Source organism: Molothrus ater, chromosome 3 (genome assembly GCF_012460135.2).
Source record: "Molothrus ater isolate BHLD 08-10-18 breed brown headed cowbird chromosome 3, BPBGC_Mater_1.1, whole genome shotgun sequence".
Lineage (NCBI taxonomy): Eukaryota > Metazoa > Chordata > Aves > Passeriformes > Icteridae > Molothrus > Molothrus ater.
The window spans coordinates 6,418,175-6,445,279 of record NC_050480.2 but is presented as its reverse complement, the minus strand read 5'-3'; the positions used below and the strand labels follow the sequence as shown (position 1 = coordinate 6,445,279).

At 44.3% G+C, this 27,105-nt stretch overlaps 1 protein-coding gene across 1 annotated transcript; it reads left to right on the top strand.

The window, feature by feature from the left end:
* The first annotated feature begins 4,882 nt into the window (after window positions 1-4,882).
* CAPN14 (calpain 14) lies at window positions 4,883-26,620 on the top strand. Its single transcript, XM_054514376.1, has 20 exons — window positions 4,883-5,113; window positions 7,276-7,345; window positions 8,282-8,400; window positions 9,008-9,144; window positions 10,267-10,441; window positions 11,129-11,194; window positions 12,515-12,600; window positions 13,849-13,923; window positions 14,557-14,720; window positions 15,414-15,585; window positions 18,537-18,746; window positions 19,282-19,318; window positions 20,161-20,223; window positions 21,748-21,805; window positions 23,506-23,570; window positions 24,030-24,098; window positions 24,215-24,293; window positions 25,400-25,516; window positions 26,211-26,266; window positions 26,542-26,620. Exons 1-20 carry the CDS (start codon window positions 4,883-4,885, stop codon window positions 26,566-26,568), a joined length of 2,076 nt encoding a protein of 691 aa, XP_054370351.1. The 3' UTR covers window positions 26,569-26,620.
* The last annotated feature ends 485 nt before the right edge of the window (window positions 26,621-27,105 follow it).

Here is a 27,105-nt window from a genome sequence, read left to right as displayed (position 1 = left end):
ACTGCCTGCTGGTGCCATATTGCCTGTGTGGAGACATAAAATTGTCTCCAGCATAGTCTGTTCCTTTCCTCACTCATTGCTTTGCCTTTGCAGCTCAGAAAACTGCTGCCTTCCTCTCCTGGCCTCACTGCTCCTTCATATTCCTCTGACATATTTCTCATTTCCTTTCTCCTACCATTTTTCAGGTCTCTTGCTACACACTCACAAAAGACACAGTCCTTTTCTCCACCCTCCCTATACTGCTTTAAGCCCCTCATTGCCTGAGGTGGAACAAGGTGCTGGTATCCAGAAGTGCCACCAAAAATGGGGAATGTGGGGCTGGATAATGTACATCCAGTGAGTGGGAATCATTCTTGCTTCCAGGGAGCTCCCTCCTTAGACCTGTTTGGCAAAGAAAGCTGCTTGTATTGCACACAGGGGACCTGACTGATGGGATGTCTGTAACAGTGCTGGAAAGAAAAATCCTCTGAGCCCTCAGCCATCCTTGCAGTGCAGAAGCTTTGTCTATAACTCTTGAATGATTTTGTCTGTCTCTATCATAGGACATACACCTCCATCAAACTTACATAAATGTTCTTTGTAGAAATTTATATGATTAACTGATTGACAAAGTGTCATGTCCCTGTCTGTTCTGAGAAAATATAGGGGCTTTGAGATTATATCCTCTCTGAACTTTTTCTTACCTGAAAGCAGAAATCCTGTCAAAATGTATTAAGACACAGTTGGACACGTCTTCCTGTTCTACCTTGCCAGTGCTTTATGGGGAGATGTGGAGTTTTGTGCTTTGAATAATCAAGTGACAAACTAAACAAGGAAACTGCTGTCCACTGAAGCAATGGGTGAGTCAAAAGGTAGCCTGCATGATGGGCTGACCTGTTCTTTCATGTCTTCCGTGGAATATTTTGCATTGAGATCTCCAGAATTTTCTGTCATTGCTCAATATGTTTTTTTTTCCCCACCTCCTGCTTCTACCACGGTGTTTGATAGGTTGGGACAGGCTCTTGGGGTTACGTATGCAAGCCATATATATATACATGCACATAAATACACAGGGAGAGATAACAAATACACTATTTATGAGCAGCAGGCATCACTGCCAGCTGTCCTTTGCTGTGAGAACACACCTGGAGAAGGTAGGACATCAAATGCCAAGTGCTATGTAGAGGGATTTGGTGCTGGCATTTAGCAGTTATCTCTGGCTAGCACAGAATTAGGATTTTCCAGGGGTTTGAAGGGAGGGTAACCATGTTAAGATGAAGGCGTCCTCTGGGATCAGATGGGGGTATTAGTTACACAATGCAGCAGCTGCTGCTGTGCTGTTCTCTGGAGCTGTTGAAGGGAAAGGCAAAAGTTTGTATCAGCAAACGTGGGAAGGGTGGGTGTGATGTAAAGCAGCTAGATGAGCCACATCAGCTGCCCTGCATGTCACAGCTCCAGCTCTTCTGCCTGCCAAGTGGTTGGCAACACAGGCTGGTGTTTTAGCTAACCCAGTTTTTGTGCACCCTTGTTCTCTCACTTTTGCTGTTTAGAGTTGGTTTGGCTCATACTTGATCACTAAGTATTCTGCAGAGATCAGAAATTTCATCTGTCATTAGGGGGAGTTCTGGGTAATCTGAATATCTAATGATTTGGATGCTTATGAATAGGATGTTGTAACCTTAAGTGCTAATGCACAGATCTTGGGTAAATGGGATTTTCATATTGCCACTGATTTTGATGTAGCTAGGAAAATTTCCACAGCAAAAGGATAGGTATTCTTATATCTCATCCAGAGTCTTTAAAAGTGAATCTTTGGTCAGAGAGGTATTACTTGAAGTTCTGAAAGCCATCCAGGCATTTTTGATACAGACTTTTTGTTAAGATCAGTGGCAGCAGGTTCACTGTTTGACCTTGAAAATCTCAGCACCAGAAGGTGCTCATCAACTTTTAGGTCAATAATCTAAGCACAGGAAATGCAGGGAAAGGTCATCCACCTGTCTGTATATTCATTCATTTAGTGCTTCATTAGTTCAGGGCTTCTTTTCAGGATATTTCTGTTTGCTTTAAAAGCCCACAGGAAGAGCAGGAGTCAGCCTTGAGGGTTTTTTTCTGAAATACAGCACTCTGTTTAATCAAAGACTAGAGGTTGTACCTGCGAGTGATGTTTTTATACTGTTTGTTTAGAGACTAATAAAGATTAACAAAGCCTAATAGACTCACACTATCATTTTGACTAATGACTACTAATTTCTGTAGCTAACATTCTGCTGTATTACATGAATGGTTGTAAACAATGGCCCTGCCTCGTTTGTTCTGCTCACCCTAAAATTTATTATTTTGCATGCAAACATTTACTACTCTGTTCTACACAATCAGGAGCAGCTCCTCAGTCCAGATTTGGATTGTCTTTGTTAAATCAGAAGAGCTGACCTCTGTCATCCCCAGGTTTAGTCCTCAAATTGCCCACTGTCCAAGTGTTGCCTGAGGTAAATCCTCTCATAGAATAAGAGGCTCTCAGAGAATTAATTCACGGTCCAGTTACTTTTACAAAAAGTGAAGGATTTGCTGTGGATTCTTCAGCTTCTCATTTCAAGACTTACAGATGAGGCATTTAAGATCTTGAGAAAGCTCAGGGGACATCACAGGATGCTAATGCAGAGAAAGGACTTAGATCAGATGGTAAATATGCTAACTAGGGGAGTGTGCAAAGAATAGAGAATCAAATCCATTTAACCTACTGGCTCATGGCTTCCCTCTAAAGCTTTTAACCTCTGTCTGCTACACTTGGCTGCTTTCCCTTAGAAATTTTAATTGCTGGAAGAGACATGCACACACTCTGCTCCACCTGTGCAGGAGGATTGATTCAGTCTGGCTCAGTACCATTGCTGAGTGGAGCACAGGAATATACAGCTGTCTCTGGTGCCTGCTCATAAACAGGGTTGTGGCCAGACAGAGGTTAAACACAAGGTGGAACACTTGCTGTCTGAGAAGTGACTGTTCATGACACGTAAAATGCTTCATTGCATCTTTTGTTTGAAGATTTCCAGGTAATTTGGAAAAGAGTTTAAAACAACACAGTCAGGTTCAGCTGGGAGGTTTTCAAAACATACAAATTAACATCATTGACTCAACACACACTGTTAGAGTCAGGGGTGCTGGTTGAATTTCTTGAAAATATTTATTGATTTAAACCTTCATTTTTGAAAGCATTGGTTTATTCATACTATCTTTGGGTTTCGAGGCCTGTATATGACATTCAATTATTTTTCAAATAAGTGCTAGAGTGAAGTGAGAACTGGTGAAAAGTTAAAATAGTTTTATCAGGCACTGTGAGTACTCTGCACACCCAAAAACCAAGTCTCAAATATTTGTTCTTCATCTGTAGCTCAAAGTGTGCCAATTGTTCTCCACTTCTTTTCCTGGGGAGCAGCAGAATGAGAAATTTTTCTTCATACATGTTTTGTCTCCCTATGTAAAGTTCAGCTGGTCTCCAGGCTGTTTTCTTCCTTTGTTTTTCTCTTAAATCTATCTCTGTCTGTTGCTCGTGTTATTGCAGCCGTGAAGGCCAGTGGCTGTAAAAAGGGAGGGTTTGGAGGGAGAGACAGCATTTTTCATCTGGACAAAAAGTAAGCAAGTTGTTAGGCACTCAAATTCTTTTTCAGCTCTGAAATGTCTACAATACAACAGAAAATTGAATTTTCATTTCCAGCGTTATCTTCTGAAGATTTTTCTCTTGGTTGCCCTTGAGGGTCAAGCTTTGTGGATCACTTGTAGAGTGGGTTTATAACAAATGAGGGCTCTGTGTGGTTGAACAGTACAATGTGTGGTTGTTTGTTTTCTCACAGGGACTGCTGCTGACCTTCAGCTTTGATGAGAGTAACAATCAACTGGTGCCTAACTGAGACCAGCATCCTCGGGTGCCTGGGGCAGGGATTTTGAGTCCCAAAGAGCTTCCTGTGTGGGGGAGCTTTCCAAATACTGTATCATTATGGCATGTGAACCATTTCTTTAACTTTGCATCCTGGTTAGTGTTTTTCACTGTACTAACTGATTGTGGTCACCTTGTTAGCACTGATTTGCCTACTGAGATTTTAGTCATTATTTCTCCCAGCAAGGGGTGGTACAAATCTTTAACATAGTTGCTAATATTAAAAAAAGACCTAGGACATCACTCTCTGGTGTTTTTTAGTGGGGGGATGAGAAACATCTGTCTTGAATGTTACAAGGAAAAAAATACCTCAGCATGCAATTTCATGTGTGAATCTGTGATGTTCAGCAAGATGGAATGTGAACTCTGGGGGAAGATCATATCATTCTCCAAAATGAGGCAAAAAGGGCAAAATAACTATCATAGGAGTGTGAGTCGTGGCTTTCTAAAACATAATGTATTCCATCTTTCTGTTAGCCTTTGTTTTATCTTGCTTTTTTTTTGAGGGTAGGGGGAGGGGAAATAACTTCATGCCAGAAAGTGATTGAATTAAGACTGTCATTCATGTTGCAACACGTTGTGAAAATATCCTAGAGAGCCTAAAATAGTCAAGAGAGAGACATAGAATAGCCACGTGTATGGCTTCAAAGCTCTGGTAAAAGTCAGTGGGGTCACTTGTTTTGATTTCACTCAGATCTACAGCGATGTTAAAGCCTTGAAAATGCAGTGGTAAGTGCTCAGTTAGAATTGGGTGAGCTCCTACTTCTCCTGGGAATGCCACTGTTCCTACCCACCCCTGCTGACTAAGAAGAAAATTTTAAAAGTCAGGATTAAATTTGCTTTTTATACTTACTTTAACTGTCAGGAATTCTTCTGAAAAGACACGCCTCATCCGAGAAAACCAAGAGTTTCCAGCAGATCCCTCCAGAATCCTCACTGGAAGAAAATTATCCTGGTGTTATTGGAGACATCAGCATGCCTTTCCTGCTGTGCTTGAAAAAAAAGAAGCCACCTGTGCCTTTAGGCAGGAGCATCTTTCAAAAACACACCCCTCCCATCCAGCAGAACTACCAGGCTCTGCTGGAGTCATGCTTGAAGAACAAATGCTTGTTCACAGATGACACCTTCCCTGCTCACATCAGCTCCATTGGAACAGGAGCACTGCTAAAGAAACTGCCCCGAAATTTACACTGGAAGAGGCCACACGTAAGTGACTTTCAGTGAGCACTGTGTGTAAGAGGATGATTACAGATGATAGCCAGCAAATAGTTTTAGCATTGAACAGCCTACTCTTAGACTTTAATTTAGGTGTACTTTAATGTCTCTGGGGATTACATTTATTGCATCAGGTATCATTTTGGAAGCTGGGGTACATGGAGTCTCATAATTGCCTTTGAAGCATTTGTTGCCCAAAATCATGACCAGCTTTGTTCAGTTTATATCCAGTAACACCTGGAGCAGGCAGGGAGAGGAGGCAAAGGGAGCAGGGAGAGTTGGTTTCCTTGGAGCTCACGGCTACAGGGATCTCACTGTGATTCTGTGGTGACAGATGAGATCCTTCTCCCCACAGTTCAAGATCATGACCTCTTAGAAGATTTCTGAGTTTCTAGACAGTTCTTAGCCATGACCCCTCTCTCCCATGGACTGCTATAATGCTGGAGGCTGCTGCTTTCCCAGACAGGGCAAGTGCCTTATCCTCTTGTTGGGCTACTTTTTTTTTTTCCCTGCTTAACTGTTTAGTCTATTGTACTTGGAGTAATCTTTCCTCAGCTCTCAAGGCTGAGCTCCTATCACAACCAGTGACTGAGCATCAGTCTGTGAGTTGGTTTTGGTTTTGGGGCCTTTGTTTTCTACTTGTGCTCACATTTCCAAGGCCTTTGCTGGCATTCCAGGCTGAAACTAAACATCACAACAAGAGACACCCAGGTGCAAGGGCTGGTCACAGAGCACCTTCTCATAACAAAAGGGTAGATAACAAGTGTGGGAGGCCAGGACAGGGGCCTGGCACAGTTAGATAAGGCCTGTTATTAGCAATGCCAGTTCTGCTCTTACTGAGCCACTGAGCAAAGTATTGACAATCAGATCCTCCTGAAAGCAATGTACAGAACTATGTATTCAGAATTTCAGAAGTCCTTTTTCTGTAGGGAATTCTGCCAGGTAATATCAGATAGCATCTCCCAGCTAAGTTATTTTCTGCCTGTCATATTTTGTGAGATTTAAACAATTTCCCAGAAGGATTGAGTTTCTGCAAAAAAAAAAAAAAAAGGTCAGCACGAGTCCTGGCCTCTACAAAGCCTTTCAAGTGTCTCCCCATCCCTCAGCTATTGGAATGGCCTTGAAACTTCCTCTGTCTCTCAGTGGACTATTCTGCTGCTCTGCTATGATTGTTGGGGTGTCCTGTGTAGGTCCAGGAGTTGGACTTGATGATCCTGACGGGTCCCTTCCAACTCAGCATGTTCTGTGATTCTGTGAGTCTAAACCTGCCTTGTGAAGAAGGCTGCTGTTTGCTCTGGATGCCAAACTTTCTGAGCAAAGACTCTCTGAGAATGGATGCTTTGCATCCTTCAGTCCTCCTGTGCTGCAGAGGAGATGCTGAGATTGTGCCATTCAGCCTGCAGGCTTGTAGCTTGCTGCATCTATGAGTGATGGCCTGCAAACTGAGCACCCAAACTCACCAAGGGCAGGGCTTGGTGTCTAATTACTGTGACTGCCTTCTGAGGGAAGCTGTTTCTTTGCTGCTGCCTGCAGGGGATGCCAACAGTGTGAAACTTAGCTTGAGCAATTTCTGGATCATTCGAGTAAAATATAATTTTGACACTTAGGTTATTAATTTAACCCCAGAGGCACTTGTGAGGGGGAAAAAAATCACCACACCATTATCACTCTCTGTACAATTATTCACAGACCTATTCTTGTCACAGCAACAGGAATTCTGCAGCAGCCATCAGTCTGTAGCTCAATTGTCAGTCAAGCTGTGGAGATGTCAGCCAGCTTGGGTGAAAGTTTGATTCTCTGCCCTCATAACCTCTTTTGGCTGGCACTTGTGTGGAGGAGCAGGACTGGCAGCTTTGAAGGGTTGTCTTCTCAGCATGGTGACCATGGAAAGCCATGGTGATGCATCTGAGCACCAGTGACTTTGGCTGGAGACCAAATTCAACATAGACCAAGCACAAATGTGTGCCCAGGCTGGTGTCAGGTTAGCCAGAGCACATAACAATAGATTTATACCTGAGCCAGAACAATGTCTGCTGGAACAAAGGGCTCTCAGTATTTTAAAAGCTTTAACTTTCAAGCTAAATCAGCTCATGTTACTGGCTTAACTCTCTCCTCCTTTTTTTTTTCTTTCCTTTTCATTTTGTGCTTCCCAGGCTTTGCACAAAAGTCCTGTATTTTATGCTGCACACAGAAAGCAGCCTGATCTCTGCCAAGGATTGGTGGGTAAGGAAACTCCTTTGTATAAATATCTAAGTATTCTTACACAAGACAACATTTTGCATGGAAGTTTGAATGCATAAAACTTGGCATGGAAATAGAAGGTATCCATCTCCTATCTCCACTTGGCACAGTGTGGATGAAGCAATAATTTACTGGCATAGGCTCAGTAAATAAGCTGGCAAGCTTTGAGGTGGGATTTGAGGCATGAGAGGTGTCTCCACAAGCTGAAATCACCATTGTGTGTTGCTTCTGCCCCTGCTAATAGGAAGTGTTCCTGTACTCTTACTGGTCTGTGGTGTTGCTGCTTGACAATTGAACAGAAACCACAGAAGGGCTTTATATTTGTACCTAATGCTCAGCGTGTGTTCTCTTCTTAGCCTTGCTGTTAGAAAAATAATTTTATGCCTGTGTTGTCTAAAATAAAAGACTATATTGCCATCTGAAAAACAGGTAGAGGTGGGATGGGACTAAATTAGTTTTTAAGTGCTTTATGTCCTTAAAACCAAAGTTTGCTAAGTACAGTCTTGCATGTGAGATCCACTGGAAATTATTTTCCTTTCTGAAAAGCTAATGTTTTCAAAGAAAAATGGAAAAGTTTTTTTTTTTTTTAATAGTGTGCCTTTATAGAGCACAGAAAAAAAACCCATGCAATGTCAGTAAAACACAGAATGTTTCCATTGACAGTTATTGCTTGCTAAATTTCTTATTTAACCAAACAGTACCCAAATGAAAAGATCATGAGAGAGCAATTATAAACCAATCACAGTTTGGTTAAGTAAAGAACATGCCTGGATCATCTAATTTTGTGTGTATGATTTGTTAGAATTGTAAAGACATCAGCACAACAGCTCTTCTGCTGGGATCTTGGTGGTGCTGCTGAACTTGGCTGAGAGCTCTCACTTTTCAGCCAAGTGCATGTGTCCGTTTGTCTTGGCGCAGAGAACTGCTGGTTCCTGGCGGCCCTGGAAGCCCTGACATTCCACCAGGACATCTTGGCTGCAGTTGTGCCACAGAACCAGAGCTTTGAGAGGAAATACGCGGGCATTTTCCACTTCCGGGTACAGCTGCTCCCCCAGATTGCAGGAGCTCCTCAGATATCTCTGCTGTGTTTTGTGTCACACCCTTGGAGAATTTGTATATGTGGTTCCCTTTGGCCAGGGGCAAGTGGCCAGAGGGTATCCCAGGCTGGAGAGGAGCCCATCATCCCTCCCACAAAGTAGCACAGGCAGTGAATCAACTGCAAGCCACTGAGGAAACACCTCTGCTTGGCTGCTCTCTCCAGCTGTGTCCTACCCATATTTTAATGCCAACAAAACCCTTTCTCAAGAGTGGCAACAGTCAGCAGGACCTGAGCACATCAGCTCCAATCTTCTACCCCTTTGCCCACCTCTGTGTACAGCTCTGCTACCTTGCAGTTAGGAATTCCTTCCCCAGAAGTCCACCTGTGGCTAATTTCCCTGCTGACTCGTTTTACACCTGATAGATGCTTTGTTTACTCCTCTGGCTGAGTGGGGCTGAGGAACTGGCTCTGTGGGTGAGTCAGCACGTCCCACTGACCCACAGCAGCCTGCTCTGTACCCACAGCTAGGCTATCTTGCCTTTCCTGTTGTTTCAAGGGGAGGTCCCTTCCAAGGGAAACATCAGCTCATTCCTTTCCCCTGACAGTTCTGGCACTTCGGGGAATGGATTGACGTGGTGGTTGATGATCTCCTGCCGGTGACTGAGGCCGGGGAGCTGCTCTTTGTTTCCTCAGTCTATAAGAATGTGTTTTGGGGAGCCCTTCTGGAGAAGGCATATGCTAAGTAAGTGACTCATTTCAAGTTATGCAAATAGTCTCTCTGAAATATGTTGGTTGGTGCCTACGCAGTTTGTTCTTGTTTATAAATGCATCTCCTAGGCCTTGCTACATTTGGAGTGTAGTAGATGGCTCTCATCTATCTATTATTACACATAAAAGCTGCCATTGCGGTAGCTGTTATCAAACCAGGCCCTTGAGTTTAAATCCAAGGGTTTAGGTGAGAAAACAAGCCTATTGTGGGGGGTTGGTCCTCTGAGTGTTATCATTGTTTGCAGTGTATTGGCTGATCCCTTCCTTGTAAATACCACAGAGGAGTGGAACACCATAGATAGACATTTTCGAATGTGAATGATTTCCAAAGCCTCCTTTAATGTATTATCAATGTGAGAAACCTCCAAGGATTTTCATTTTGGAGGTCTGCTGAAGCACTGCACTTTGCTTTGGCAGTTGTTTTTGCTCTCAGGTCCTTGAAGCTGAGGCATGTCACAAGGCATGGTGAGAGCAGGGGCTTCCCTCCAGGGTGTTTTGCCTACAGTGGTAGTATCAGCACAAAGAAGAAAGCAGCATGGCCTAACTGATGGAGTTTGTTAATATTTGGCTGAAATAATCTTTGCAGAGCAGGGAAAAATGCTCTAGTTAACATTGAGAGAAAGATCACCCAAAGGTGAGAATGTTCAGGTATTTTCATTTGGTGTTAGTGTTATAATGAAAAGACTGGGCCAAGTTGCACTGGAGTGATAAAGAAAATCAGATTAGAGACTGAGCTCTCAGGACAGTGTCTCTCAAGGCACTATATCTTAGCTACAGCTCAGAGCCTGGTGATAAATTCAGGCAACATTCTCTGAGGCAGAGTTATCAAAGAATCGTGACGGGCATGTTCTCATTACAGTGCAGTCAGGGATGACAGCTAGTGAAGAGTCCCTTTCAGACTATGGCCAATCTTGGAGGCAATTTTGTAGATTCTTCTCTTCCCAAATGCCAAAAATTCCCTTAAAATGAAACATGAGTTACAGCCTTCCTTTTGCTTTTTGCACACTTTTTAAAAAATATTTTCGTTGGCAACCTGTTCTCAACCTGTCATCTGTGATGATAACCCAGAGAATATATTGATGTCTTTTTTTGCTAGACTCTATGGCTCCTATGAAGATCTGCAGATTGGGCAAGTTTCAGAAGCCTTGGTGGATTTCACAGGGGGTGTCAATACAAGGATCAAGCTTGCAGAAGCTCCTCCTGATCTGTGGGATATACTGACAAGAGCCACCTACAGCAGATCTCTCATGGGCTGTCAGACACACTTAGGGGTGAGGCTTGGAGTGACATCAAATGGCTTTACAGCCAAAAACCTTTCCAGACCCCTTTCCCTCTGCTCAGCTGGTCATTGTGACTCAAAATGTATCAAATCTGCCCTATGTGGCTTTCTGTAGAAGTCATATTCTTCATGTTAAACTTTGCTCATGAATTGATTCCATGATGCTCTCAGCTCCCTGTTGTTATGTTTAGGAGCTGGTTTATCTATCAAAGAAATTCTATTAAATAGGGACCTACTGCATTTTCCCCTTTGTGTTAAATAAATTTTCCATTTTTACAGGTGGTGCAGTGAGACACATATGGAATAAAGTTATAGCTAAGGTAGAGACATTGGTCATTCAGAACATGAATTGAAGTCTTGGCTTCCAAGCTTTAGGCTACCACCTCAGCTGCTGGGAAACTGTTTTGCTGAAAATCAAAACCTAACCTCCTGGACTTCCTTAAAGTGACATGGTGTCTAGCTGAAGACCCACAATTTAGGAAGGGCCATTAACAATCAACCTTCCAATTCCAAGCATACTGAAAATCTGGCTCTTAGGAGGTTCCATTTTATTTATTTATTTTCAGTTCTCCTGTTACTTTGAAAGTCATTGCTTACGGGTCTCTGGCATTGGTATAAGTATGCTGTATGAGTAAGGATAAAATAAAATGTTTCTTTTCTTTCTGTTTCTTGTATACAGACAACAAAGGTCCTGAAGAATGGGCTTGTTGCTGGCCATGCCTACACAGTAACTGGTATTAGAAAGGTAAGACCAGCCCAAATGTCCTGGGCCCAGGTTCATTTGGATATTAGCAATTTTTATTGCATTCAAGCATTGACCAGAGCAACTATAATATCTCCTCTCCAATACTCTTTCTAGGCTACAAGAGACTGTGGGCTTTGTTAAGATTGACATTTTAAGTGTGTCCATTTTAATTTGGAGGCCTTGATGTAAAGGACAGTTGTTATAGATCAGTGTATCTCTAAGGGTGGGAATGATTCATAGGGCTCTGCTGACACCATCACCTAGAAATGCATCTCAGCTGTTAAGAATGAAAGGCTTGCCTTTGGGGCTGCTGGGAGGATGTGCTGAAACTTGGGCATGTGCTTTTTACTTGGGGTAAAAAGTCTTCCTCTGAAGCCAGTGGAGAGGCCATAGAGAAGTAAGGATGTAGAGGCCAAAATATGAGAAACTGCAGATAGAAATATGAGTCAGGGGTGTGGAGTAAGGGAACTGACCTGTGCTCCTGTGCAGACAGTGCAGGGGGACCCCACTAATCTGCAGAAGTACTGTTGGAGTCCCCTTAGCATATTTGTCCAGAGGTAAGGGACTTGAAATAATACATCCCAAAGAGTAGGAGCTTCTTCCTCCTGAATTGGTGGATGACTGTCTTGTCCAGCCTCAAGAGGAGGTTGACAAGGATGGCAAAGACTGTGTGGGGCTTTGGACATCTTGGTGAAAGCATGTTCAGTGCCTGTAGCAAGAGATACTAGGAAGGGCAGAAGAGATGAGCTGGGTGAGGCACATCTGTGTCTCCCACAGGAGGAGTTTATGTGTGGAGTTTTTCAACAACGTGTCTGTCAGTCTGGCTCTTCTGATGAGATGAAGAGCCAGGCAACCTTAAGGGATTGACCAAGCATGTGGAAACAGTGTGAAGTCAGCTGTTCTGCAGGGTGCTGTCAGCAAAGCCCCAAATTGGGGCTCTCCTTCCACCACTTCAGGAAGCATTAATCTGTGTGGACACCCATGGGGGCTGCATTGTGCTGTGCCATTGCACTGGGGTAGGACTTGGTTTTCACACAAGTACAAAATGAGCAGATGCTGGAAAGGAAGAGGAATTTACAGTCAAGCCTTTAGATTAGGAATCTGTCATGTCTCTGGTTTCAGTTTAGAATGTAAGATGAAGCACATTAATCTCTTTGTTGCTGGCATTTAGAGTTGCATGTTCAAAGATTTTTATCATCATACTTGCTGGCATCTATGAGAACAAGCAAAATTGTTGTGAATATCTGACATAGTACAATGATATAAACCAGATGAGAACTGCTGAGACCTTGGTAAGCACAATGTTACTGTTTTCTGCAGGTGACCTGTCAAGATGGACCAGAAAACCTAGTGAGACTGAGAAATCCATGGGGAAAAATTGAGTGGAAAGGAGACTGGAGTGACAGGTGAGTTTACAAAAGGAAAGGTGTGACACTGAGCAAAGGAAAGGTTTCTTGGAGGAAAGATGCTGCCATCTTCAGGCATGAATTAATGTTGAGGGCAGCAGTAAGATAACACTTGCACAGACCTTCTGGTGTCAAAGCAATGATTCCATAGATTTATATGTCTCCAACAGACAGTGCTGCTGTAGCTGGCCTCACTTCACACATGCAGCCTCAATCAGATCAGTTCTACTTCTCATTTCACTAATGCCAGAGGAAACATAATATGAGCATGAGATGCTGTCCACCTTGCTGTGATGTGGAGAGCATGCAAAGGGACACATAGCTGTGCAGGAGGCTCTAAAAAACCCCCATCTTTCAGGACATAGTTTTTTATCGTGGGAGAGCCCTGGAAAAATCTTCCACAGGCTGCAAGGTGTTAGAATTGGATAAATAGGAAGGAGTTCTCTGTCCTGGCTGCTCAGGTAAATACAGCTGGGCATGAGATCAGAGGAGGTAGTGAGGTAAATGGGCTCCATATTTGCACCTACCTGATTTTTTTTTTCTTTTAATTTGGACCCATGAAAGACAGTGCTTTGCATTCTAGACCATGGGCTACTGTAAAGTTGTGTCCTGTTCCTCTTTGAAGTGGAGCATGTGTCTTGTTCCAAGCTTCACTTCATTTCCTGCACAGGCTGTTTGCTGAGGCTCAGGGCATAGAAAGGAGGGAAGAGTAGAGAGGTCATTGGGAATGTGAATGGCTTTCACCTTGTCTGCAGAGCAGTAACTTCTCTGATGCATGTCTGTCACATAATGACAACACACCAGCTGTTCTGTTGAAGAGCATAATGAGCAACATACTGCAGGCCTGCCTTTGAAATGACTCCCAGCTGCCTCTTGTGCTGTCCTAGTCATTCATTCATTATGCCAAACACTCTTCCTATTATGTCTCCTTTAACAGAAAATTAACCAACAAAGCGGGTCTAGATTTTTATATTTTAAGTACTTGGAAGCTGTGTGTTCAAGTGAAGGGAGTGGCTGATGGAAATGGAACATTTTTGGCTTTTACTGCAGAAAACTGGACCCATTTAGCTACATCTCATGGGACCCAGTGTGGTCGTGGAGAGTCTCATGTGGCTGAAGGCATAGTGGGGGATAAGCATGGAGATATGTAAAAACAGGGATTTGGCCTCTTTTTATAGAGGAAGGTCATGTCCTCTGCCTTGAATCTGTGGCCACATTTGGTTAGTGGCCTCATGTTTTTCCCCTTAGCTCTTACAAGTGGGAGCTGCTGAGCCCGAAGGAGAAGATTTTACTGAGGAAAAAGAAGGATGATGGAGAGTTCTGGTAATGGCACAGTCTTGCTTCTCCCCTCTCTGCCAGCAGCCCTGGGGCTGCACCTGGAGCTGCACATTGCCACTTAGGCCAAGGCTTAGGTGGTGAGCTTTAGTCCGTGCTCCTCTCTGCTTGATGCTGTGAGAAGCAGTGGCTGTGCTGACACGGAATGCACTGCTCTTCATGCAGGAGTGAGGGAGAAGCCGGGCATTGCTAGGTCACCTGGGGCTGATGGAGATAAAGGGCAGCCCCAGGAGCTTTTGTCCTGCCTTTTTTGTTGTTTTCTTTCTTTCCTTCGGGAAGCTCCTGTTTGCCGGTTTGTCTGCGGTTTCTCCACAGCTTTTACCACGAGGTGGCAATGTTGCCGCCCCTGTAATTTCATTGTGCTCCCTTTGCTGGCGAAATTATTTCATTCTCTGTTTCTCCTATCCTTTGCTGAAGTTTTAGTCGTGCATTCGCTACTCCTAGAGGCTGCTGTGGAAGCAGACGCTCTCTTCTTTACTGCCTAATAAAATATGAGCATTACCATATGTAACACAGAATGGTGTGGCTCCGAAGTTCCCCGCTCCCTTTTCTTTCCATTTTATGAGCCATATGGACTAAACTAAACTGCTGACAAGATGTCTCTTGGCACTCTTTTCCCAGGATGTCTCTGCGAGATTTTAAGATTCATTTTGTAGATCTGGTGATCTGTAAATTAACTCCAGACCTGATGAGCCAGGAAGATGGGAAAAAGTGGATGTACTCCTTGAAGAGTGGGAGATGGGTTAAAGGAAGTACAGCAGGAGGAAGTCTGGGATTCTATAACGGTGAGGGGTTCTCTTTTGGATAACTCTGGCTTTTGGATGCTCTGCTGACTCAGTTGCCAGCTCCTTATAACCTCTTAACATAAAATTGATGACAGAAGCATGCACTTCCTGTTTATGCCTCCACACAAACATCAGAAATTAGCAGCTGAAGGACTTTGACTGGCTTCTGCTATCACAGAAGATGCACTGCTTGCAAACATAGGGCAGTGGGCTGATTATAGCATGAAATAAGCTTTAGGATCCCAGGATCAATTGCCAGCACTGATCTGCTCTAGGGCATTAAACTTGTCTCTTAAAATTTGCATCCTCAGCACCTCCAGGCAGTGTGTTTTAAGTAAAGTGAATAAAATAGTGAGAGGCTCAGCTCTTCTGGAAGCAGAGCAGGTGGAGTCTAAAGTCAGCTAGCCTATACACCAGGGGTGAGAGAGGAATGGTGATACATTTATAAACAAAATGAGCTCTTAGTTGCATGTAAGCAGAAGTGTAGTTCCTTGTTCATGGGTCTTTCTCCTGTCTTAGACAGTAGTTGCACTGCTAAACTTGTAAGCTGCACCTTAAAATCAAATTCCTGTGGGGTGTGGAGATCCAGGCAACCTGTGACCTATTCCGTCCAGTGCCAGGCATCATGTGGGAGGCTGGCAATCAATTTTGTGATGGAAAATGACATCAAAATGTTTTTCTTGTTTTACTTAGGCAACTTTTGGATGAACCCTCAGTACTGGCTGAATGTGCTGCCAGTTGAAGACAGCAAGAAAAGCCCAAGCACGTGCAGTGTGGTCATATCCCTCATGCAGAAACACAGCACCAAACACCGGAACCGAGCCCCTCACCTTTTCATTGGATTCTCACTCTATAAGGTGCAAAGAATTCCTTTGCTTTTCTTGCTCTCACCAAACAGGAGAATTTCCAGCCCCTGTAGATCATAGTGCTCTGCAGGCCAAGAGTTTTTGTGGCGTGCAGGGTGATCTCTGCTCTTTCCTCCTGCCTGTGCCCAGTCTCCTCACACATCAGGGCTAGGTTCCCTGGGGCTCTGTGCCCTGCTTGCTGCCTCTCCAGCATGCTGTGTGTCACCCTGCAGAGCAGTGAGAAGTGCCTTTTGCTTCAAAGCACATTGGGATTTATTTTGCTGCCTCTGAGGGTATGTGCAATAGCTGGAAGAGGGTGCCAGGAGTCCCCTTACTTTGGGGTAGGAAGAGCTCTGCCTCAGGTTATTTCCAACCATGGTAAAATTGTGCCTAAAAATTGTTCCTAGTATGATGTGGCAGCTGCTCATGTGTGCATACTGCTAGCTCCCCATGTGCCCACAGGTGAGTGGATATCACCAGGAGTGAGAGTTTCCTACCTTTAATTCTCTGCTTATCTGAGTACCTTGAGGGCCATTCTTCTCCCTTGAACAGAGCCACAGGTCTTGTTGCTGCTGTAAGCTTGCACAGTTACAGAGAGGTGACCGTGGGGAGGGGTTTTGGGTGGAGGGGCTGAGGTTTCTGAAGGCAGAGACCCCATATAGATGTTTGTAGCTGCTCTGCTTCCCAGGAATGGCTTGGCTGTGTTTGGTGAGGCACAGAGGTCCTGACTGACAGATGCTGTTTCTTTTCTTCCTGCAGGTGGGCCTACAGGTGAGTCCCTTGTCACCACTGCTGGCTGTTGTCTGGGGGACCTGGGCTGGCACAGCTGTTAAGACAATGCTGAATGTGGTGTGTTTGCCCTTGTTCCTGGGCTGACAGCGAGTGCCAGTACTGGAATTCAGTGAGGCACAGCAAGGCAGAACCATCCTCTGACTCTACTGAAAAGCAGCCGTATCAGGAGAGCTCATTGGCCTTGAGAGTGGGCATTGGTGTTTTGGGAGTCAGAGCTGCCTTTCTGCTGCCTTCCAGTCCTGGCATGAGGTGGGAAAAGAGCCTGTGCCCCATGGGAGTCAAAGATCTCCTGGGGAGCTCATGTTCCTGGCTGGCTGATGGTACAGGTGTTTTCAGCTTCTTAAGGTCAGCTGCATTTCTAGCATTTTCTTTATCCAAGAGCCTTTGGGACCTGAGAAAGAGCCCTGGAATTTAAATCCTGATTAAGTCCCGATTTTGGCCCTGACCTCAGAGGGCTATTTAAAACTGGGAAAGATTTTCATATTGTCTTTAAAGGGCATATCTTCCACTCTGTTACTGCTCAAATGAGAGTACACCTCTTAAATGAGAACTTGGGCTGGCAAAGAACTAGTTTGGGTACATTATATGGGCAGCACAATTGTGTTCTTAGTTATTGTAGACCCAGCATGGTAACCATGAGGTAAGATGCCACTCCTTCCTGACTTAAATATCTTGGGGACTATCAGGGTTACCTTCAAGGTAAACTTTCTGGCAGAGGAGGTCTGAGTGTGGCCCCAGGACAGTGCTCTGCCACACCTGAGTGGGAATGGTGGCAGCCAGGACTTCAATTTCAGGTTTGTAGTGGTTGCCAAGATCAATACAGAGAGATGGCAAGCTGAGAGCATCTGAGGTATTGGAACTGCTGTCAAGAGAGTATTGACTGGAATATAAAAACTTTGAATTTAACATAAGGGGCATGAGGAGGAGTAACCCTGAACCCTTCATAAGAAAGATTGCCCTATTAGTAAGAAAAATACTGGCAAAGGAAGAGGAATGGCATCTCCCCATGAGGCTGCAGAGTAAAATGGTTAACTGTTTTGAGGAGCAGCCAAGATCAGAAGGTGACAGTAGTTTTAGCTAGCAGGGTTATTTATTGGGCTTGTGTACTGGGCACTCAGTGGCATTAAAATTAGTTTCATGTTGCCTGCATCAACACTTTATCCATCATCCTGTGGCAGAAAAGGGCCTGCAGAGCAAAGAGTGCCAGACAGATCAAGGACACTTGCATGAAGTCAGGATGAGGGCTTAGGTTGCTCATGCAGTATGCTCAGACCACAGGTGTTCTAAAAAATCCTCTGCTACCAGATCCCTTGTGCAAAGGACGAGCTGGGCACAAAGTGTGTGGTCCCTGTGGGAGAAGAGGTGTTCTGGCTAGTGAAGGGCAGTCTCTAGAGCAGTTCCTGCCTGCAGCCATTTTGGCCCATGTGGCAAAGACTTTTGCAGAAGCCACACTGACAGGAACAGCTTCTCGTCCCCAGTTCTTGCTGCTGTTCCTTACAGAGTAGTGTGAGGGTTTTTTGTAAGTTGCAGGAAGCCCAGTCTTTTGCCATATTAGTATTGGGCAAGTGTGACATTCACATTCTCTGAAAAAATTTCTTCACCCAGGATTTTTCTCCTGGGAAGCTGAGAGGCCTCAGAGAAAAGGAAAATAATTCTTGTCTCATTTGCTTCTCCTGTGTTGTGCTCCTTTGGAATGTGTTTGGAGATTGTTTACCCACAGGTGATTGTTTCATTGGACTCTGATGTGAGTTGTTTTAACTCTCTAGCCAATTGGGGCCAAGCTGTGTCAACACTCTGGAAAGAGTCATGAGTTTTTATTATTATCTTTTTAACATTGAGTAAGTATCTTTTCTGTATTCTTTAGTGTAGTATAGTATTCTTTAATATGATATAGTACCATAAAGTAATAAATTAGCCTTCTGAGAACATGGAGTCTGATGCACCATTCCTGCCTTGGTCGGGGCATTCCCTGTGAATACAATAGGCAAGGGTGCTGCATAGTGAGAACCACCATGACCTGGGAAGAGACTGAGTCCTCTGGGCTCTGCTACCTGCTTGTGCTGTAAAACAGGCTGAGATGTGAAGGCAGGCTGGCTGTGCTCTGCCTGTGAGTCTTCCACACCTTTTGTCCACGTGTTCAGCTGCAGCAGAACACGCTTCTCTTACCTTTCTTCCCTGAGCAGTACCAGGAGAGCAACAGAAAGCTGCCCCCAGGTTTCTTCACCCGGCATCAGCCTGTGAACAAGCACCAGGTTTTCCTTGATGAGCGGGAAGTGACTCATGACTTCCATCTGGAGCCTTGTGTCTACATCATTGTCCCCTCCACCCTGGAGCCTCAGCAGGAGTCTGAGTTCATCCTGCGTGTCTTCTCCAGGAAGCACGTCCTTCGGTGAGATGCTGCAGCACCTAATTCCTTGGGAAAGTCTGGTCTTTCTACTCTAATGGGGGCAGCATAAAGACTTAACTCTGCAAAAAGCAGCATAGTCTCTTTCAGAGAAGCTGGCTCTGGATTTTTCCTGCCATAGAATTTTTGGTGGTTGAAACACTGGTTTTGGCCTTATCCTTTCAAAAAAGGCTGAGATAGGCCCACACAATCCTTGCAGCATGGACATGTTTGAGACTGTGAGAATGATAAGAGCTCTTTAGGTTTTCAGCTCCATTAGTTTGCCAGGAACTCCCTGCTGGCAGTGCTAGGATGGTTGGTTGTACAGAAATGGGTGCTTTGGATACTTCAGATGCCAGCAGCTTTTGGGGTCCTCTGTGGATACGAGGCCTTGCCTTAGTGCAGCTGTAACACCAGAGAATAAAACACATGGCAAGAGCAGGTTGGGGCCCCATCCAGGGAGGAGGAATGACACCTGTGCTGAGACAAACACACAACTCTGAGATCTGTCCTTAATGTGTCTGCTTTTTTGCATCTCCAGGGAAATGGGTGGGAACACGAGCTTCACCCTCTCTAAGGTGAGTGGGTGTGTGGGGAGTGGGGGCTCTGTGGTTCAATCTGCAGCTCTGAATGTTGGGGTTTTAGTGTTGCTCTGCCCTAGAGGAGAGGCTGAGTGAGAATGTCAGTGCTTGTGTTGCAGCACTTGAAAGCACAGCTTGGGTTTACAGACAGAATCCTTTGGATCAAGGGGACAGATGCAGTCGAATGTGGGGGACAGGCAAAACTTTAGACAGCTTAGTTGCCCTTTTTGCAGACATCTTTTAATGACACCATTTTGCTTGCTCTAAAGTCTTTCCTGCTCATGGCTTTTTGGAGACTCATGGTCCATTCTTGCACTTCTCCCCATCCCTTTCAGGCCTTAAACATTTTGAGGACATGATGGGACCTTAGCTCTACTATTCCCATGCAATGGCCTAAAGGTTATTTTCAAAAGAACTGGTCTCAGTAACAGTGCATGCACATCTGCACATCTTGTGCTAGGAAATTTATGGCATAGTCTGTTCCCCTGGCATAACCAGGGCCTTTCCTGCCTTCATCTCCTCTGTTGGGCTGTATAAAGAGAACAGAGACTCTTCTCTCACAGAGTGAGCCCCATGCTTTGCACAGCTTGGGGTGGGGTGAGAGGAATCTTTCTCCCCACTAAATGTTATCTGAGTATTTCTCTCCAAGAAATAGCAGTTTTGTGATGTAGGGAGGTATCTTAGCAGTGGGCTGTATTAATGATGTAACACTGATTGCAGAGGTGGGCAGAGGGTGGAAGGGGCAGGGAATGGAATGCCATGCTGGGAAAGCATCTTTAATAATTTGGTTGACAATATTTTTCTTCTGCAAGTTAGTGATTTTTTTTTATACCTTCAAGGAAATTGTTGATAGGTATGAAGGCAAGATTTGGGAGGATTTCTTCACAAAGCATTTTGAACAGGTAAGTGCTTGCATGAGTAAACTCCTCCAGAGCTATTATGTAGCTCTGTGAAAGTAAAAGCATGTGGATGTGTGGGGAGCAGAGAGGGGGCTATGGAGAGGAGGTTGGACTCTGTGTACAGTGATGACTCCACACAGCAAATTTGCTTGTGAAGCTTAGCAATGTGATGACTTCTCTGCACAACAGGGTGTCAGTGCCTGGAGCTTAATGTGAGCGTGGCAGTATCAAGAGGCTCAAAAGGCATTAGGAAACTGATGGGCAGAAAGTCCATGAACAAATGCTAAAGGACTGAGCAGGGATGTACCCTCTGAGATCACTTTTCCACCAGGGAAACAGCAGAATGGACTACAGAAGCTGACCAGGCTCACATGCTCTCCCTCAACATGAATTCCTGTTGCCTGTATTGGGGACCAAGTGATGGGCTGTGTGGCTCCATCCTATCCTTGGGGAAAGCTGTCTCTTAGAGAACACCCCTGAAATATTGAACCTTGTCTCACACATACTTCATCACAGCTGGATGGCAACTAACCTGCTCTGAGATGTGAAATAGATATTGGGTATCCCATCATGTTTTCCCCCTAATTTTCCTAGTGAAATATGATCCTTACTGTGAAAGATTCTTTTTAGTGATTTCTCTGGCTTGATTTGGGATGGAGCTGAGCATCAACCACTGACTGTGGTGAGGGATGTAAATGTTTCACCTTTCAGAAAAGGTCACTGTGTTTATTTAGCATCATACCCTGCGTTTGGCAAACACAATTTCACAAAAACAGATTTGGACTTTTAATAGGAGTATCTTGAGGGAAGCTGTTACTAAAAACAAGGAATGCTTTCACTTTTTGCCCCTTGTTTAAGATTTTGAGAATGGTGTGGCTTTGATGTGCTAGAAATTGCCATATACTGTGAGGTGCTGGTCCTTTGCTGTCAGGATGTCCAAGTACACACAGAGCACCTACTGCCATTTCTGAAGGCTTTGCCCTGGCATCTGTCAATGATCTGAAAGCAGGCTTTTATTTTTGAAGAGTGACATTTAAAAAATCCTCCAAGCAAACGATTGTCACAGCCTTTAAAAGATTTATGAACTTTAGTATGACAAGGGGGAGGGGGAGTCTCTGCTTTGAAAAGTTTGGGGAGAAGTATTCCAAAGTTTCAGGTTGTTTGTTTGTTTGTTTGTTTATAAAAGATAAAATGGGAATGTTTGAAGCCGATCTCTTGACAGTGTGCTTGATGGGACAGATGGCACCAGGGCTGAAAGGCCTGCATCCTCACTCAGTGGAAATCTGTACTACTGCACTGATCTGTGTGGAGCCCTGAGAACTTAGCCCAGAGCACACTGCAGCTCCTGCAGGCTCAGGATCTTGTCATATTCAAAGGGAGTCTTTTCTATCGATTTTCACAGTGGCTGGAGTGGGGCCAGAAAAGCAGAGAATGAAGATGGGGCATGCTGGGAAAACAAAGAGGGAGAAAAGTGATTTACTACTTAGGAAAAAAAACAAAAAACTAAAATTCTCTTCCATATCACAGAATCCTGAAATAAATGCTGTTCAGCTCCAGAGGATCTTGAATAATATATCTTGGAGAAGTAAGTGCTGAGAAATAATGTTTCTGTAAAATAAGCTCTCTCAGAGAAAAGCCTCAGCTGTTGTATCTATTGCTTGAATTCTGGGAAGAGAAACTGGCTTCAATCTGACTGAACTGACTTTTCTGATGCCATGTTAGATTTCCAGAGCAAAAGGATTTGCTGAGGTGTGAATCAATATGGCAGAAATGTTATAAGCAGAGCTAATCTAGTTTGAATTTCAACAACTGAAATAATGAGGGAGGAGAGCAAGCATGGATGCAGATTTTTAATTTGGCCTCCAAACCCAGCTTGACCTCAGCTTTGATTCTGAAACTGTATCTCATCTCAGCCTGTGCCACTGCTGAGTCTCAGCAGCACCAAAGTAGAAGATGTGGAAATCCTGGTCTGTAGGAGTTGGTGTGGTGGAGGAGAGTCTTGCCTTTACTTTCATGTGCTTGGTGCATGCATAGGGCTGCCCCTTGCTCTGTGTTTGGGGGACAGGATGAGGTGCAGGTGGCCTCTGGAACCCATGCCTGTGAGAGCCAGGTGAGCCCTGAGCTGGTCCCTCTCACGTGTAGCATCACTCTGCTGGGGGCAGCCCAAAGCACTCCACAGGTTTGTAATTTGGGAACAAATAACACTACCTGGGCAGCAGTGAGGCATTGCAGTGGCTGTTCTCTCTGGACAATGACAATGAAATTACACATATAATGATGAATCCAGATTTTTTTCCTGGTTTCTTCACTGGTAACAATCAATATGCAACATAGAAAATGCTCTGTCCAGCCATTACAGGCAACAAAGAAGATGATCCAAAGAGTGATGTGATGCCTTTTTCACTTAAACTGAATTTGATATTACTCTCTTTTCTGCAAAAGATATCTTGGGCAAAGATAGTTCTTCTGTCTTTGTAAACTGACCCACCAGGCACTGTCTTATCTGTGAGAAAGCAATGTTGAACAGGGAATCTTTACTTTTAATAAATTATTGATTTTAAGAATCATTTTCAAATCTTTACAGTACTTGGTTCATATTTACTAAACAGGGCTATTACAATTTTAAAATTATTAAAGCATCCTGACTTCCTGCAGAGAAGGGATTGGTGAGTTATGATTCTATCCCTTACTCAGTGGAAGGGGCAGACCAACTGTAATCATGATTTTCAGTGAGATTAGAGCCTATTTCTGTTATTCTTCATGTAAGTTATATATGAACCAGGAATGCTAAGCTTTGAGGCAGCATCATGTTTTCAGCAGTGCCTGTACTTTTAATTATATTAACAGAGCTGGCAGCGTGTCTGTGAAAGAGAGGGAGAGAGAGATGCTTAGTACAAGGGTTTCAATTAATCTGCAGTGCTGTTCCCCAAAGCTCTTCAGGTCAAGTGACTTTGCTCAAGGTCATGCAGTAAATTCTGTTTGGGATTAGAGCTTTGGATGTCCTTTTCCTTCCATTTTCTCTAATAGCTGGAGATAGTGTACCATATTTCATTCTATATTACATGCCTGCAGGGAGCTCATATTGGATTTTCTGAGACTAGTAGAATCCATCCTGTTGCCTCATATTTTTATCATCATAAATGATACATCTTCTCAAGTGGGTGTAAAGTTTCACAAAGGCTTTGGGGCCTGAGCCCTCTCAGGTAAGGGGGGATTTTGTGAGTCCATTTTTCTGAGAGATGTCCAATGACTCCCCAAACCGATTTTTTTTTTTTTTCTCTCCAGATTTCCAGAGTTTTCACCTGAATTTCAGTCTGGATTCTTGCCAGGGAATCTTGGCACTCCTGGATGTATCCTTGCCATGAGTGATACTTCTGACTCATATAATACTTTACCAGAGCATTATTTCTTAGGCCAGACTGGCTGTTACTGTGATTTCTTTACCACCAGGACATGGCCCTGCTTATTGAACTTCTCACCCTCCATAATAACAGTTCAGCTGTGACAGAATGGAGCTGCTTTGGGAAAGGGTTGATTCCTGCTGCTTCTAAAATCAGCAGCCAGGTTTCCTTTGACTTTAGTGGGATGAGGATCAAGTCTCTAAATAGGCACATGGGCTAAGAAATCATTATTCTCATATTATAATTGCATGGGTGTTATAGTGGCTGCAATTTTTTGGGTTGTTTGGGGTTTTGGTTGTTGGGGTTTTTGGGTTGTTTGTCTTTTTTTTTTTCTTTTTTCATTTTTTAATATATGTAATGGGTGCTTTCTAATGTTTGAGATGTTTTGACCTTAATGCTCCCACTAAGCTGAATGCCACTGGCACACTGAGTATCCAGGAATTCAGAGTCCTGTGGAAGAGGCTGCTTTTCTATTTGGTATGACAGTAATTTCTATGCCCCCTTTCAATATTTCCCTGCTCACAATCCCTTTGGTGTCTCCTGCTGGGTTTTGGGTGGTTTGGTTTGTTTACAAGTACTCCCTCACCGCACAGGAAGTTTTCCAGAAGAGAGACACCAAGAGATCAGGAAAGCTTGACCTTGTGGAACTGCACGCAGCTGTACGGGAGACAGGTGAGCCCACAGCATATTTTGGCAAGTCTCATCTTCTTGCTGAAGAAAAAGCACAGGGCTGGGAAACATCTTGATAACTGTGTGTAGAGCTCAGGAGGAGTGGAAAACATTATAGTTTGCATGGCCTTGGCTATGTCATCTTCCTTCTTTAGCTGGGTCAACACGTCTGAAAATTATTTTGCCATGTGACAGGCTGCCCACTCTTTTCTCAGTGTGGTCTCACACTGAGAGTTGTCTGAAACAGAAGTGTCTGCCTATTTCAGATCCAATTTTTAAATCCCTTCCTGTGTGTTGCTAATTGAGTTTTAAAAGATTGTTTGGGGTTGTGGGGATGCAGGAGGCCAGATCTAGCTCCTATTAAATTGCTGCTTCTGCTGAAAATGACAGCTCAGGGACCAAAACTGGAAGTGTGAGACTTGCAGGGAGGCTAGATTGTTGCTAGACTTCACTAATGCAGTGTCTGAGGCTTGATCCAGAAATGGAAGATGATCCATATGGGTCCAAATACTGGACTGAGCTCTGCTGCTATTACTGTGCGTTGTGTGGGGGCTGGAGCTCAGTCTTGTAGCTTCCTTTGCATGTTTACACCTTAAATATCATTCCTCTTTTTGGTGCATGTTCACCCAGTTCATCTGAGTCAGTGAAAGCACAGTGAGAAACCTGGGCAGACCTCTGCTAAAGCAAACTAAAATCCCAGGCCATGAATAGAGAATGCTTTTGTTCCTTGCAAATGCTGCTGCTGCTTGACATTGGGATTGATGCTTTCTGTATGAGCTTCCTCTGGATTTTCTTTTTCATCTCCTTTCCTACCCTCTTGGGAATATTGCTCTTAAACCCAGCTGCTGCTATTACCCTCATATCCCATGAGCAAAAGAGGCCTATTTCTATTTTATTTCAACTCTGCAAGGACTGTAAGTATAGGGGAGCAGACCCGAACCATTTCAAATTTGGATGAGATATCTTCATGTAGAGATCTCATTTGGGCTGGCTAATATTTGATTATCTTAGGCCAGGCTTGAAAAACAAAGCTGTTGGAGAAGAGATGAAGACCATTCAGTTGTGCCATCTCATTCTGTGTTCCTTTTTTTCCCCCCCATTTTATGTAGGCATTTCACTCAGCAATGAAGTCTGTAATTTGATGGCAATCAGATATGGTGACCCTGAGTTACAGATCAGTTTTGAGAGCTTTGTTTGCTTCATGCTTCGAGTGGAGATCATGGGAGGTGAGGCTGGCGCTCCGTGTCTGGCCAGGCAAGCTGGGCTGCCAGCTGAGCCATGGCCCCTCTGATGCTGTTCCCACTGGCAGTGGCAAGGGGGAAAATTGCAGGACTGGATTTCTGAATAAAGCAAGAGTAATCAGTTTAAAGCGAGGGACAGATACAGAGGAAGCCAAGCTCTCTCTTTACCTCCCCAGCAGTCCCTTCCTACAGACATCCAAACTGTACACATCAGTGATTCAGCTCTCTGCACATTTGCACGGGCCTTCTGTAGGAAGAGGAAATTACAGACAAAAACTACTTGTTTTCCTTGAAAACACAACCTTGAAATACACCTTTTCCAGGAAGAAAAGAAAGCTTTGAAATATGTCTTTGGTGGACTGCAGTTTGATGATGAGAGAGCTGATACTCAGACCATGCTGCAGACACTTAGCACATGTCTCATAATTGTAGTGGGTAAGGTTGGGACCACCAGCATTTTGGAGTTTTACAGATGGATGAGCAGACAGTAACATGCCTGACTTTGTTCAGCTGCTCCCAGTGTTCCAGCCTTCAGGGATCTCCCAGGGACAGAACAGAGAGGCTCTGCTCTTGACAATAGCCTACAAACTCTGCCTTTGGGGTTTTTCCTGAGGCAGTGCCTTGGCTGTGGTGGTGTCTTGGCTGTCAAGTTAATGCTCCTCATTTGCTTCTTTTGCAGAGGCCTTTCGCAACTTAACCCAAGATGGCAAAGGGATTTACCTCCGGGAGTCTGAGGTAAAGCCCACCCCCTGACTGGCAGCTGAAGATCCCTTTGTTGCATGTGGCACTGCATGGTTTATTCTGTAGCCTTAGAAAAGGTATCCTTAACTGACCAGGGCAGGTTACAAACAAGGAGGTTCAGGCTTCTAAGTTTTCTGCTTTATTATGGCTTCTGTTTCTTCTGGAGGTAGAATATCTTCATTGCCCCATAGTCCAGTCTTGGTGTGAATATGGTAGGGCTTTCACATGGATGATGGATTATTTCAACCCCCTTTCCATATTATTTTCAGTGGATGATGATGACACTTTATTCCTGAAGCAGTGCTGTACAGGAGGAGACAACAAGACCTGTACCAGGATGAGGAAGGCTGCCTTGTTTCAACTTTTTACTTCATATGAAAAGGCTTCCTCAAGCAGACTTAACATGATAACCACAGACTTGGTGAACTGAAGTTTTACTGATTAATGTATTTATTTTGAGTCCTATTTCACTTCAGACAGCCCTACTGAGGAGAGACCATTGGATGCCAATTACCACAAGTGCGCAGTGTGACACCCTGGAGCGTGGTGGCTGAGTTGTTGGGGCCACCTACTTCATGCTGATGTAATGCTGCTGTTATAGGCACACATTGTGGCAGTGCCCAGAGGCTGTGCAGCTCTTGAATCTGTGAGGGAAAAGGCCCTGTCCTGAGTAACTTGTCACCTGATGGAGGGATCACAGCTCTGTAGCTGCTAGGCCCATGATAGAGAGCTGGAATCTGTGGGCTTCTGAGAAAGAAGGGGTGAAGACTCACACTCCTCCCTAGCCCTGACTTGGAAAGGTGATTTGCAAGTGTTCAAACCATCTCTTTTGC

Coding starts and splice junctions, on each gene's coding strand:
- CAPN14 (XM_054514376.1), top strand. CDS start 4,883: ATGCCTTTCCTGCTGTGCTTGAAAAAAAAGAAGCCACCTGTGCCTTTA. Junction 14,721..15,413: donor AAGTCTGGGATTCTATAACG/GTGAGGGGTTCT, acceptor TGTTTTACTTAG/GCAACTTTTGGATGAACCCT. Junction 25,517..26,210: donor TCGAGTGGAGATCATGGGAG/GTGAGGCTGGCG, acceptor CTTCTTTTGCAG/AGGCCTTTCGCAACTTAACC.